The sequence below is a fragment of the Aulonocara stuartgranti genome (assembly GCF_965226115.1).
Source record: "Aulonocara stuartgranti genome assembly, chromosome: 8".
In the NCBI taxonomy this organism is placed as follows: Eukaryota; Metazoa; Chordata; class Actinopteri; order Cichliformes; family Cichlidae; genus Aulonocara; species Aulonocara stuartgranti.
This window is the reverse complement of record NC_138959.1, coordinates 26647270-26661769: the sequence shown is the minus strand read 5'-3', so window position 1 is coordinate 26661769 and position 14500 is coordinate 26647270. Positions and strand designations below refer to the sequence as shown.

The following is a 14500-nucleotide window of genomic DNA, read 5'->3' as shown; positions in this document are numbered from 1 at the left end:
CATGTTCAGTTCACCCCGCCCTGTCTCGTTATGATTATCAGTGTCACCTGTGTTCCCCGTGTGTTCCCACTTTCCTCGTTAACCCTCTGTGTATTTCTGTCTGCGTCTCCCTCTGTTCAGCGTGACGTCGTCCCTCATGCTGTGTGGATTTCCCTGTGGTCCTTGGTGAGCTTTATGTTAGTTTTTCCCAGTCTAGTTTTGTATCGCCTATCATCTTCTGTTACGCAATAAAGCTGCCTTTTGAGTTCATTCCCTCGTGCCTGTGAGTCCTGCATTTTGGGTCCTACTCCTGCCTGCCGCACAGCGATTCCTGACAAATACTGTTTTTATAGAAGGTTTTTTGGTCATGCAAAGCTGTTTATACTACCTCTGAGACAAATTACTGTAACTTTGAAGAGTTAGTATCGTAAGATAAAATACAATGCAAAGGACACATTTTGGCCTATGTGAGATATGGGGCATCTAGATTAATAATGATCAAGTTAGATAAAAGCAGCTTGAAAGATCCCAGATCACATCTAAAGCTTTGTTTTCTTTTTCTTTTACCTCACAACAAATGTGCTACTGTCAAAAAGTATTTCTCTGCCATATTTCATCTCATTACAAGGAAACAGGCAAGACAAACACAATAAGGAAAGGAATAGGCAATAATCTTTAAAAATATTGATGTAATTTCACTAACTTGGACTCCAGCTTCAGCTCACACTTGCCAGTGTTTTGTCTTCTTAGCATCCAGTCTTTATTCAATAAGCATATCCTCTGGACTTCACAAATTAAAATGGTAAGAAACACAAAAGAGATTGTGGACTGTATCTTATCTACAATAACCTTCATTTTTGGAAAAAAGAAAAAAAAGAGCACGGATTTAGTTAACAAAGTGCTAAAGAAAAATTATAAATACAAGGACCATTAAGGAAACAGTCTGAGGTATTGTCCAGACACTTAAAGCTTGAGGAGGATCCCATAAGAGAGTTGGTTGGAATTATTATATTATCAGCATCTCACAGTTTCCAGAAAGGAACTGCAGCTAAAAACCTTGGTGTCTGACATCATGGACCACTTTCAGAGGTCTCTTAGTCCTTCAGAGGAATCGTCATAATATTTCAAGTCTCGGTGTCTATATTTATGTAGATGAAATGTTCTTTAAATTGCATAGATAATTGCACAGATTTTTAAATTATTTTTATTTATATATTTATTGTTATTATTTATTTATTTGATGAACTGTTTTTATATTATAATAAAATATAATAAAATCACTCCAAATAGATGGCTAACTGAAGTAATTAAGCCTGAAAAATATAACTTAAAATCTGCACTGGCACTCTATCATAAGTGAGGTTGTCTCTTTCATTTCCCCCGTCCACAATATCCAAACCCAGGCTACATCTAGGGAAAGAAAACTGCCACAACCAATGAAGCAAAGGTGGTCGTTTTCCACATTTCCCAATCCTGTTAGATGAATCAACAGCATCCACTATCCGATTACTCTCAGTCATGACCAAGGTTTCCAAACCCATACAGCCTGGAAAGGTGTGCTGGGGTTTAATACACACAATCACACCAGAGAACAGGAAAAAAAATGCAACAAAAAATACACATCCAGACCCCTTCAGAACCCTAGAACAACATTTGATCACAACCTACTGAGGGTCCCTGGGGTGTTAAAAGCAAGCAGGACCATGTAGCTGTTGGTGCCCCTTTGTTGATTCAGCTTTTGGAATCGGGCGAGGAAGAAAGAAAGGTTTGTTTGAGCGAATTACTTATTGCGAGAAAAAAAATAATAAAGAAGCCAATGTAGCGAATCAATGGGTTAGCATGACGATAGCATAATTTCTTACTGACAAGTCGCATAAGTCAGGCCTTTCAACATCCCACAGAGTGGCGATAGCACATACAGCTGTGTGTTTGTTTTGAACACCGAATGGCAGAAAATGCCACTCCTGATGAATCCTTCACAGCACTGATAAGGCAACATGCACACACGTGACACATGTGCACACGCAGACAGATAAACAGACACACAGAGATGTAGTCCTCTATAAATAAGTCTTTGGTCCTGGAGGGTCAAGTGGAGTCCATGCCAGCAGATACCAGCTCTGTACCCAGGGATCAGTCTGTGGCCCGTGGCAACCCCTCTGTCTGCTGTCTGTCAGCCACCTCAAATTCTGTTCCCAGATCACATTACACAGCAGTTGGACTCGAGTGAGTCAGTTTTTCGTTTTTGTTTAAGTACACAACTCCGACGTTGAATCGGTGTCTGGAGTGGAATGTTTTACTCTGTCAAACAGACATCAGTGGGTGGAGGGCGGGGAGAGTGGTGGGGTTGTGCAGAGGACGGGCTCGTTGGGGTTGGGTCATACCAACAAAAACAAGGCTCCGGTTGGTCCTCATTGAGAGAAAGAATGTGCTGGCTGACAGGTCATTTCAGCCAGGCTGTTTAGGAAGTGCTGGACCAGCTCGGAAGATCTAGATAGCTAAATATTTGCACTAGTGAGTCTTTTCTTACCAGGAGTTGTTACTAGTTCTGCAATGATTCTGCGGTGGGTCTACATCAGGGTGTCTCCCTGTCACAGTCAGGTGATGGAGATGTGGATCAAGGATGACATTTTTAAATGTTTAAACCATGGGAGTTTTTTCTCAATCCTCATATTTAAAGGCTTGTACAATACTCCCATCTATCTATCTATCTATCTATCTATCTATCTATCTATCTATCTATCTATCTATCTATCTATCTATCTTCCGTTCTTGATCAACTGCGCCATCAATTACTCAAGTTGCTGACCTCATATCTCATACCTCATGTAAAAGAATATTTTTATAAACTATGAACATCATCAGAAGTAATGATTGAATAAATTTCTTTCTACATGATGAATACTTTTCCCAGTATTTTGGTATTTCTTACTATTTTTATTTATCAAGCCTCAAAATGTTTTACTATTTATATTTGAAATACTTATCATCTCAGCTTTATTTAAATAGTTTCCAATAACAGTTTTCTCAAAGTGTGGGAATCCACATGAAAAGATGCCTTAGTATGACTAAGTACGTGGTGACAGGAGGCCTTCTGCCGTGATTGTTAGTGGGTGAAGCCAAAGGGAAGTCCAAAAAGAGGATTCAAAATACAGAAAGGCTGAAAGTAGACAGAAGTTAATAATGTTCTGATATTTGAATATGTGGGGACTAAACGTGCTCTACAAATATGTACAAATTAATTCTTTTCTCTTCTGTGTGAACTCTCATTAAAAATGAGATGTAGAAAAACAAAAATAGTGTATCTCTTTTAGTTTTTTAACTAAGCGCCATGTCTGAGCTCTCACCATCTTACTTCATTTATTTTTTCACACTGCAGTGTACTGAGTTCACATATTTGTTTGTAGAAAGTAAAGTTCCTATTTGGAAAGCTTTGAGGCAGTGGCTCTCTGCCTTGTGTCAACACAGCTGATCGTCTCTCCACTGAACGCTGTGACAAAACAGTTTGTCCTGAAATTATTTCAGCTAATAATCAAACATGCTACTTCATCTTCACAAATTTTTACTTAATAGGTTTCTCGTTGTGGCTCCGTCAAGCTTGATGAAAGACATTTGCGTGGCATACCCGGTGGTTCCTCTTGATGGGCCTTTCATCTGGCCTGTTAGTCACGGACACACACATTAACACCAACAAAGCAGACTTTGAGTTATTAAATTTCTGATAGTGAAGTTTTGGGAATACCACATAAAGCCAGCACATATAGGCCTTGGTAATAGGCAGGAGTTACAGTTAAGCTTTAGTGATGCAGGCCCGTCTCTCTGTTGAAGCCTCGCAGACATACACCCACCTCCTCCCAGCTTGGCCGCACGCCAGCGCCTGCAGACTACAGCGGAGGCAAAGTCAATTGGCGAAATCTAAACAACCACAAAAGTACAAAACACTACGTCCCCTCAGCTTTTTACATAATGTGGAGAAAATCTATTTCCCTCACGCTGTTGTTGTGTTTTGGGATTACATTCAGATCGCTCGCAGCGCCAGTGCCTCTCACACATGTTGACATTTCCAACCTGGCGGCAGACATGCGCCGCTCGGACCCCGTGAGGCCCGAGGAGAGAACGCAGAGTGAAGGTGACCGACGCGCAGACCAGATAAAGATGGAGAGAGAGCAGAGATGAGGGATTTGAAGGAAGACAGGAGGGGAGAGTGCTGGCTCAGCCTCATCTTTCTGTCACTTCTGGTTTTGAATTCAGCCCACTCTGACTGGAACTTCATTATAACCGCAGCTCAGAGACGGAGGGAAACGCTGAACCTGACTCCTCGTCTGGCCCGGTCCACATCTTGCTCTTTCTTTCCCAGCCTCCCCCAACTCTTTTTCTTGCCTCTCCCTATATTTCTGTCTCCTCCAATCTCATTCTTTACTTTATGCCCTTTTCTCTTATACTCTTTATATTTCGGCGACTCTGTTTGCATTTCACAGTCGCCTCCTTTTTCAGTCCTCTTTTTCTTTTTAGTTGGTCTGCTTGTGTCGTGAGAAACCCCTCAGCTTTCTGATAAGGCTGATTGGTTGCTGATAAAGTACTGAATCACTCTCAAGACTTTCTGATAACTTATCCAACTGCCATCATCTAACCTTATATTACCCCATTGGCTTTCTCATGTTTTATAGTGGAAACAAAAAACAACTATATATTTATATAAAGTAAGCTAGTTAAGTAAGAATGCTAACAAGTGTAGCTTGCATCGCAGCAGCTGTCAGTTAAACCTCAAAGAGACACAAACAAGAGTGCACCCATGTTAGGCATCAGCCCTACAACATGCTGTGGAAGGCTGAAATACTGTATTAGGCAATATTTCAGTAGCCCCTGTCTATTTGGGTTTTTGAACAGAAATGCTAGCTAGGGCTTAGCAAGCTAATGTATGTAGCAAAGGTACATGTAAACATGTTACTCACAGCTTTCTTAACTATCCAAATTCCACTACATCCAGTGTTGGGGAGTAACGGAATACATGTACCGCCGTTACATATTTAAAATACAAAATATGAGTAACTGTATTCCGTTACAGTTACCGTTTAAAAAGGTGGTATTCAGAATACAGTTACTTTGTTGAAATAAATGGATTACACTGCGGTACTTTCCTGTTTCATATTGTGGCGGGTCAGGACTGTTTGGGTTTTGTTTGACAGCTACGTTCTGTTGTTCCAGGCGGCAGCGTTACGGTTGCCATGGTTACAGGGTGATGCTCTCTCTCTGTGACTGTGTGTTTCCTGGGTGAGAGAGCGCCTTTTCGTTGTTGTTGTTGTTGTTGTGCTAAGCTAACAGGCAGAATGCTACAAGCATAGCTCTAAAGAATGTAGCATCATGGGCAGTGTAGTCCGTGCTGCAGGGAGAATGGACTGCCATACACGTCATGGGTCTGTGAGTGCGAGGAGGGAGAAAAAGGGGCGTGGAAAGGTACGAGTTGTCATCGAGGAAAAACGGGAGCTGGAAGCATGTAAATATAATAATAACCACTTCAGCCAAGAAGAGTGCCTGACGAGCCCAGTTGTAAGTAAGCTATTAAGACTCGACTGTACACCATGTTCGTGTTTTCCTCCGAAAACAATAAGTTCCGTTGGAGCAGTCTTTCAACGCCTCTCTCTGTCTCTCGCAAGAAAAGTTGACCCACACAACAAAGTAAAGCTATTTTTCGGCTACGAGCTGACAGGGACCCCGCCGTATTAGTCAGAGGTCCCTTTACTACAGTTCGGAGTTGCGGACCTTCAGTAATAGTAATAAATCACACAGCAATAGTACATTCACGTTGTTGTAAAAAGCATGATAATATATTAAGTAATCCAAAGTATTCAGAATACGTTACTGTCATCGAGTAACGTAACGGAATACGTTACAGAATACATTTTGGGGCATGTATTCTGTAATGGAATACATTTTAAAAGTAACCTTCCCAACACTGACTACATCACAAGTTGATACTATATTTAATTATACTTTGGCTAAACTTTAATAAGTAAAATAAAATATACATGATAGTGACCTGAAAATAGTAGTTGGATATCATCAGTGATAAAAATGCTTGCTGCTTGTTTTGACCGACATGAAAAAGATACTTGCTGTCAAGTCCCAACGGGGACTTGTTTAAACTGATTCATCTTTTCTTGTTGGGATGGGTGAGACTTATTTTAAACCTGCTTGGCTGTATGAGTGCAGGACTCTAATATATCTCTCTAACCGCTTATTTAAATGTCAGTATTTACCCGAGAGCCAACCACCACAGAGACAGTGGACCAAGAGCTGCTGTCTGAGGTAGACCAGCACAAAGGCATTCACACTGATAGGACACAGCTGCTGCCACCAAGGCCGCTGAGACTCTTTAACAAACACATACACACCTACCAAAATAATTGGCCATAGAACCTGGTGTTCAGGTAGTGAACATCCAAGTTTTCAATTGTTGTGGAAGTTTTCCATTTAAACAAAGCCTGCAGACGAGCGGTGAGCGGTAGCTAACATTCTTTAATCAAAACACAAAGAACAGAAAACCAAGTTGGTGGAGAGGCTGCATGATCGCGGGGCAAACGGTCAGCAGAGTCTCTCGAGCCTAACATGGCTGTCAGTTAAATACCTTCTTCAGGAACAAAAGGCAGTACACAGCTGTTTCACACCTTAAGATTCACACTGCCTTGCTACTCCCAGAGTCCTCGAAGAGACAAAGATTCTTCCTGCGGCGTGGTCTGCTTCCCCCCAAGTTCCTTACTACACCCCCACCATTTGTCTTACTGTATGAGTGTGAGACATGTTAAAATCCAGTGGCACCAAGGCTTCATACAATAAAATAATGTGATTAATACATAAGTAAAAGAAATTCCAACAATATATTCATCTTTTCTGTATTATAGCTGTTTTTAGTTCAGGTCAGATTTACTATTTGCCAGTTTGGATATAATGTGGTCCAATGAAAATGCCTCCTTTTTCAGTTAGTCAATTAAGACACACCAGGATTGGCTTCATGTCTTTGTAAATGAAACAGGACTTGTCTTGTTTGCTAGGATATCTTTGGTAGAAGATCAAAACAGACCTTTATAAAAGAATCTAAGCTTGAATTTTCACGAGGCATTATTTTATAGAATACAATCGAATCATGGATGCTCATGAAACGTTAAAATGCAGTTTGAGCACAGATTTGTTCATCTGTGATGAATGGGGTTCATATGATCTCACAACATGACCAAAATTGAGTCTTGTGTGTGTGTGTGTGTGTGTGTGTGTGTGTGTGTGTGTGTGTGTGTGTGTGTGTGTGTGTATACTTACTGAGTATAGTGAGTGTCAGGTGTGCACAGTCTGTGTAAGATCATTGCATTAACAAGTGATGAATCCTTTTAAATACTTAACATCAAAGACATATCCTACAGCTTTGATCATGGGGCATGTAAAAAACATAATTATGTTTCCCAGGAAATTGAGGCATTTTCATAAACTAAAATGAGAAAAATACCTAAACAAAAATACATCGGAGCGGTGCCAGTTTGTGGAAGCCAACATATTGAATCCAGTGGCTGAGAGAGACATTGCTGTTCCTCTAATCACATTTTATATATGTGGTTAGAAAGCGGTCACACTGTACATAGTACACCAGAGGTGGAGGAGAAGAGAATTAGGCATTCGTTTGTCGTGGGGGTAAATTTCTTTTAATTTTTAATATTTTGTCGGCACCCTACAGTGGACGGCTATTCAAACACTGTTTTCCTGTATTTGTGTCACTGTTGATGGTATCCTTGCATATAAACCACTACATTGGACACTGATGTGTCACTACATACCCTGCCACGCACTGTTTTTTTAATGTTACCATAGATGTATTACGTGTTTCATTGTAATTATTGTTATTTAACCCTTTCATGCATGAATTATGACAACCTCAATCAGAATTTTTTTTCTGAAGTATTTTTACTCATCAGCACTGCTCAGATATCGTGCAAGCAAAAACATGAAGGAGTGAGACAACAACCCCGCTAAACAACAAAAACTGTTGGTTATATGCATTATGCCAAATAATGTTAGGCTTGAGTAGCCTAAAAATCACACTTTTACTCTGATTAACATACCTTATATCAGAGCTTCCCAAAGTGTGGGGCCTGCCCCCTAGGGGGGCGAAGAGCCATTGCAGGGGGGGCGTGGTGTGAAAAGGAAGAAAAAAAAAACGCTTGGACACTGCTAGCACGGGGCGCCCACACAAACGCAAAGCAGGAGATGAAGCATCGCTGAATATGTTTCCAAACCAACTTCATTCTAAGCCAAAGACTAGAAAATATGGTGAAGCATATCTTCCCTTTGGCTTCACCTGCACAAGTGCCGAGGTAGGTCTCCCCTGCATAACTGCTTTTCGGACATCACAGACAAACAGTATCCTACATTCTTGATTTTTAGTTCACAAACACTTGTTGTAACGACCAACTACTCCTGACATTTAGAGATGTTAGCTCTTTATAACATTTTTCTTGTAAAACAAAGGGGGGCCTAGCAAAAAAAGTTTGGGAACCACTGCCTTATATAAACTCTCATGTGGGAGTTTATTTACTGTTACAGTCCAAATAATAGATCAACACCAAAGTTTTAGTAACATTGACTAACAGCAGCTAACAGAAATGAACCCCAACAGCAGCATAAAAACAGCAGTGCATCCAGGGGGAAAGGTTATGGATATCCTCAATAACTCATCTCAGTATCACTGTCAGTGGACAGAAGTGGGTTTTTCTGGCTCGTCAGTTCTTATCCACATCTATTTACTCCTCTAGAATAAAGAGACAGGACTACATATTGACAGCTGAAGTAAACAATGGACTAACAACCTACTACACAAGTACACAAGCCATAGTTGTTTATCTATTAGCTTAACATATCTATTTGATATATAGATAGATGTAGCTATATAAATGCAGACTTTATATATGTGTGTGTTTTAAATTCTAAAATATTCTAACAAATTGGCTGATATAAGATGAAATGAGTCATGGCCATAACTAGTTTCCTGGCTAGCTACCAGACACACACAGAATTTAAAACAGTGATAGTTCAGATAAACCACATAATTAAGCTCAGCCTCAACCCTGACAGATCAAGCTTATCTCTGTGCATGCTCACATCACCTGGTGGCTCAAGTGACACCCTTCAGAACCCTGCTGGACAATCACGTAATCAAAGCTCTAGCCCATGACCTGGTGTATTCTAGTAGACAAGTTTGGGCATAAATTACCAAATGACATGTGGTTTTGTAGTATTTTAAGCTTTGTGAGTCAGTCTGTCATAATTCCACCTCATTATAAGACCTAAGTGATGGAAGATAGACGAGACAGGATGGTTGAAGATAGAGGGATGAAGGAGATAAGTTTTCAATTTTTCTCTGAAGTCGGGTGTCATGTAACAGCTGCTGCATGCTCTACAAGGCCACACAATGTCCAGCACATGTTGCATTCACACTGGACAGCGCATTCTAGTACACTTCCTCCTGTGACATTCTGTCAGGCAAATGGCTGCAGGACAGCTGGATTCCACAGATGGCATTTGACAGGAGATATTCCAAGCATTTAAAATACGATGCGACTGCTCCTATCAGCAGAAGGGGCTCCTACAGACCACTGATTCATCATTTACTGGAACTGGTGGAAAAGACAATGTGACGATGTCGTTAAAAAATGTCCAGACACGTCGTGTGTAATAACTGTTTGTACTAGATGTAATTTTTATTACATTGTGTCCAGTTTGGCCATTTTTGCGAGTCACATCTGCGTTATCTAAAACACAAGAAATCACCCAAAACACTAACAGTCATTTTTTGATCTACATGTCTGCACAGTTGGCCAATAAACAGTTTCTCTTTCCTTATGCTCCAGGCACAGACATTTGAGTAATTGCATCAGAGAAACATTGTTGAAATATGCATCACAGAAAAGAAAAAGCCGACCATCAACACACACTCTGCTGCATTCTTATTGTATATAATGTAAAAAATATGCACTCAGAACTGTCTCACGGCTGTATGAGTGTGATCATCTGCTCTCTTAGTGCTTTTATCGCACACGCTGAAACACACACAAACACACGTGCGCTTCCAGACAGTTCAGATGAGACTTGTCACATCCGCTGACATAGGCCCCAATTAAAGGGGAGGATTAAGCCAGGGCTGGGTGACCTCCTCAGGAATCTGTCTGAGACACTGTGTGTACACTGTCAAACCCTCTGACAGAACTTCCCTTTAAGCACTTTCACCTGCTAATTAAGACGGGACCGGTTCGTGTGTGCGTGTCGGTGTGCGTGCACCTGTGTTCATTCAGCGTACTCGCAAGACAAATGTACCTGCGAATGTCGGGGATAGATTTACAGCCCGAGGAGCTTCTATGTAAATATTTGACTTGAGAATCCTATGGCTTTCTTGGAGCTCACTCCAGCACACGTCAGGCACATGGGCTAACAGCAAACAGATAGACCGTATCATTTATTACCTTAAATTATTGCGTGTTTTGGTGTGCGCATCTCACTGGTGTGTGCAGGGGCTCTTCGGCAACAAAAACCAAGCAGTGTTTATGGTGTGAAGAGATTAAAATGGATAGTAGCGAGGCAGAAGCACTGAGCTGTTGCTGGAAAAAAGCTTTCAATGACTGATTAGCCCTCTTTCGCTGCAGTTTTTACACAGTGTGGAGAAAAGGCCTGTAGTAATCACACACTTGTCTTTGGTATTCTCTCTATTTAGCAAACTGAAAACGGGCAGGGTGGGAAATTAATGGAAAAATAACTTTCTAGCCAAAGTTGAGGTGGAGAAAAGCCTATAAATAGGGGGATACAAAGAGAAAGGGTCAAAAGGAGGCGAGAGTTTTCTTAAAAACGAATTCTTTTGAATCATCATATTATAATACAGAATAATTTGCTAGTAATAAACAAACTAAAATGACAATGCTTGTTAATATTTTACAATAAAATCCCTGTTAAGAAATGAAAGAGTATATTTTCTGGAACCTTGCACACCTTCACTGCTCCTGGTGTTTTTCTTTTCATGCTCCGGATCATATTCCATATAACTTTCCATTCAAATCTAAGGATAAACAGCAACGGTGAAATCCTCGATGTGTCCAGCCGACGTCCAATGTCGACAGAGGTTTAGGAGGCTCTGCACCCGGTGGGGCAGCAGTTGGCGAAGGCTGCCCTCAGAGGAGAACGTGCTATGTGGTGGGGATCACATGTTGAGGACAGGAGAATATAATATAAACTGCTGTGTGACTGAGCAAACTCAGTGATTGTACAAAAAGTCAAGACAAGTAGCTCAGAGAGGTTTATTTTAAATGCTAGACAGTTTCAGTGGTCATCAGTGTTGCTGTTGTTGAGGCAGGCATGTCTCATTTACAAGGGACGCCTGTTTGTATATCTCATGGTTTCAGAAGTCTGAAAATTATTCAAATTTAAAGCTGCAAAATAAATAATGTTACTCAGAACATGCTTTAAATCCTCCTCAGAGTCTGCTCCTTCACATACTGTAAATAGCGACTTTTGCATTACAGTGGTATCATTTTCCCCCCTTAAGAGAGGATGTAAGTAATTGGTTATGTTTGTTTGTCTGTTTAGTGTCCACAATTTTCAAATTTTGTGTAGTTGTAGATGATTTAATGTTAGCTGGGTTAACGTCCAGGCCAAAGCAAATGTGAAAATCGGTAAAACTTTATATTACCAGCAGTTGTTATGGGTAATTTTCAAATGTCACAATAATATACTACTATTGTTAGTGCCCGAGGTCAAAGTTCACCTTGAAAAATATCTGAAAGGAGACAGAGAAAGCTGTACGACACACTTCTTTAAATACTTAAAGTCACAGTGACACCATAAACTTTTGCAGCTGTCATATTCATGCTGTTCAGTCCCTCCCCTACGCTGCTCTGGCAAATCAGTCATCATTACTGGGCATAAAATGTATCGATACTGGTCTGTCTGTGCTTGATTAGCCTAATTAGCACTGTGTGAAGTAATTTGGCTTGAATGTGACTGGAAAGTCATACACTCTGGACTTCAAATCAAAGTGTTTTCACAACTGACATATACAGTATTTTTTAAAGTATAAACGAGTATTCAGTTGAAACCCAGCATTTCAGATGGAGTTGTAGTCAAAGTTGCCACAAACGATTATTTACCAGCTTCCTGAAAATGTTTCACAATAAAAGCCCTGTTAAGAAATGAAGGATTTCTTTCCACTTTCTTGGATTTAAATAGGAAACATTCCTACATATTTTTGTGTTTCCATTGTAGCATTGGTTGTGTGGTGTGGTCAGTGTTTCTGGGCCTAACAGATTGTTGGATAATGGATTTAATTAAGCTAAATTTGTCTTTTATTTACCTACATGTTGGTTTATTGAGGCTGTGTTTGCTGAAAAAATGTAAACATATTTGGAAGAGAATCTCGAGTTATGTTAGACTTCTGTCTTACGAGTCACTCATTTCTTGCCAAACAATTGTTAACCATCACCTTAAAATAAAGTTCAGTGAGGCTTAGTACAAGAACTACTTGCTACTTTCTGCAGTTCAGTCACTGTGAGGAAAATAAATGATAAGTAATCAGGTTTTCAGACAATATCTGTTTAAAGTTTTTAAAAAAATGTGGCAGCCATTAATACTTTTATTTATTGTACATTGTCCACATTGTTTGTTTCCTCTGTGTGTGTAAAGCCCACTTGGTCTTCTAGCGTGTGTTTCCAGTCTGATTATACTGCTACATTTGTATCACAAGTTTATTGAATATTGCTTTTATGCATTCTATTTATTACACAAGAATTGAATACTCCAGTGAAACTTGTTGCCACTCCTGCTTTTCTCGCTTTCTTCCTCCTGGCTGTACTGCTACTTCGTTATCTGCTCCTCTATCTTGATATTTCCCTCCCCCTCTCTCCTCTCTAATGACAGTCAACAAGGCTGATAGGCTGATATATTTACACTGGTGGCAAGGGAGGAAGAAATCATCAGCCAAACCCTGTCCTGCCCCTGGGCTCTGACAGGCGGGGCTTGGAGGAAACCCTGGCCGCCTAGCCACTCCCAGAGCAGGGCATATCTCTCTCTGCTGTCCCTGGCCCTGCTCAGATCTCACAGCTAGATGGGACCAAAGCTTTCTCAGGCCCACAGACTCACAGACACACTCCCACATCAGCTACCGGGGGGAGAGTGAGCGGAGAAGAGAAAGCAGCAGGCAGAGTGGAAGGCTGCTGCTGGTGGTGTGCACGCTGGCTGAGAGAAAGACAAGAAAGCCAGTGTTTGTTTTGTTTTGGTTTTTTTTTTTGCTGTGCCACTTTTCCTCTAGATCTGTTGATGAGCCAGGCTGGGTCAGCTCTGGGTCTCGTCTCAGTGTGGGGTTCAGAGGTCGGGGTCAAAGTGTCACTGCTTCTTGAGTGTGCGTGGCTATTTTGCAACTTTTGAACACTGGAACTGTACTGTAAGCATTATGACTCTTCTGGGCTCTGAACACTCCATACTAATACGAAGCAAGTTTAGATCGGGTAAGTCCAGTGATGACTGAAATGTGACTTTTATTGCTTCTCTGTTCTGTCACAACTTATGAACACTTTCTGTGTACAGCTGTGTTTATTCTCAGAAGCCGCACAAACAGTTTGTCTGCCAACAGCATTTGAAAACAATTCTCCGTACGTTGTGTCATTCGTCTGTCTTTGCGGATGAGTTGTGTTGATACTCAGAATGTGCTCCTCAGTAACAGCAGCCGAGTGACAGGTGTGTGTAATACACAGTGCTGGCATGTGATGGCACAAGGAATAGCAGAGCGAGGTCGGCGTGAGTCAGAAAGCTTCCCATCACTCTGTCACAGTATGATGGATTTACAGACGTGATGTCCATCAAACTCCTTGTAAATGACACGAGAGAGAATGATGTTTCAGACAGGTTAGTGCACTTGTTCAGTCCCAGTCACTAACCCTCTGCTGCTGCTGAGGAAAGCCAGTCAGACACTGTCGTTTTCAGGCTTTGATAAAAAGAGATTAGAGGTCAAAGGTTATCTAAATATGGCTGCATTGGAAGCTGCGTGTACCTGAGTATATCAAAGCGGGAGGAAGGGTCTGGACTACAGCACTGACTTAAACTCCTTCTAATACACATCAGATGTTGGGGATTTGTATCCATCTGTCTCCTTCACGTACACAGACTCCTTAATTCCGTCACTTTCTTATTCCCACACGCACTTTCCTTAGTTTGAACATACTTTGTCTAAGCTCGCACGTGTGTGTTTTCAGTGTGTTTGTAGTCTGAGCAACACTGCCACCTCCCTGAGGAAATTGCAACTGATCGTAGCTGTTCAGCTTGTTCTACACTCAAAAAGCAGCTGCTTCAAAGCGGTGGCTGTAGTGGCTCTGGTTGCTACCTCCAGTGTGCCTGTGAGCTGTAATTGCGTTCCAGAAATGGCAGGCTAAATGATGCTTTTCCTTTGATTTGTTTAGAGCACATCAGTAGGGTGGGAAATGACCCCCGGTGCTCTGGGGAGCAT

General features: G+C 41.1%; 1 protein-coding gene across 12 annotated transcripts in view; it reads left to right on the top strand.

The window, feature by feature from the left end:
- The window catches only part of myocd (myocardin), a 550512-nt gene that overhangs the window by 511925 nt on the left and 24087 nt on the right, over positions 1–14500 (top strand). For 2 of the 12 annotated variants that reach the window (XM_082544848.1, XM_082544846.1), the window contains exon 1: positions 13062–13505. The exons of 9 other annotated variants lie outside the window; for them this stretch is intronic. In XM_082544848.1, the coding sequence (XP_082400974.1) occupies positions 13451–13505 (55 nt within the window). In that variant the 5' untranslated portion in view covers positions 13062–13450. Of the gene's footprint in view, positions 1–13060; positions 13506–14500 lie in introns of those variants that run through there. One more of the 12 variants, XM_082544851.1, reaches the window with a different exon arrangement.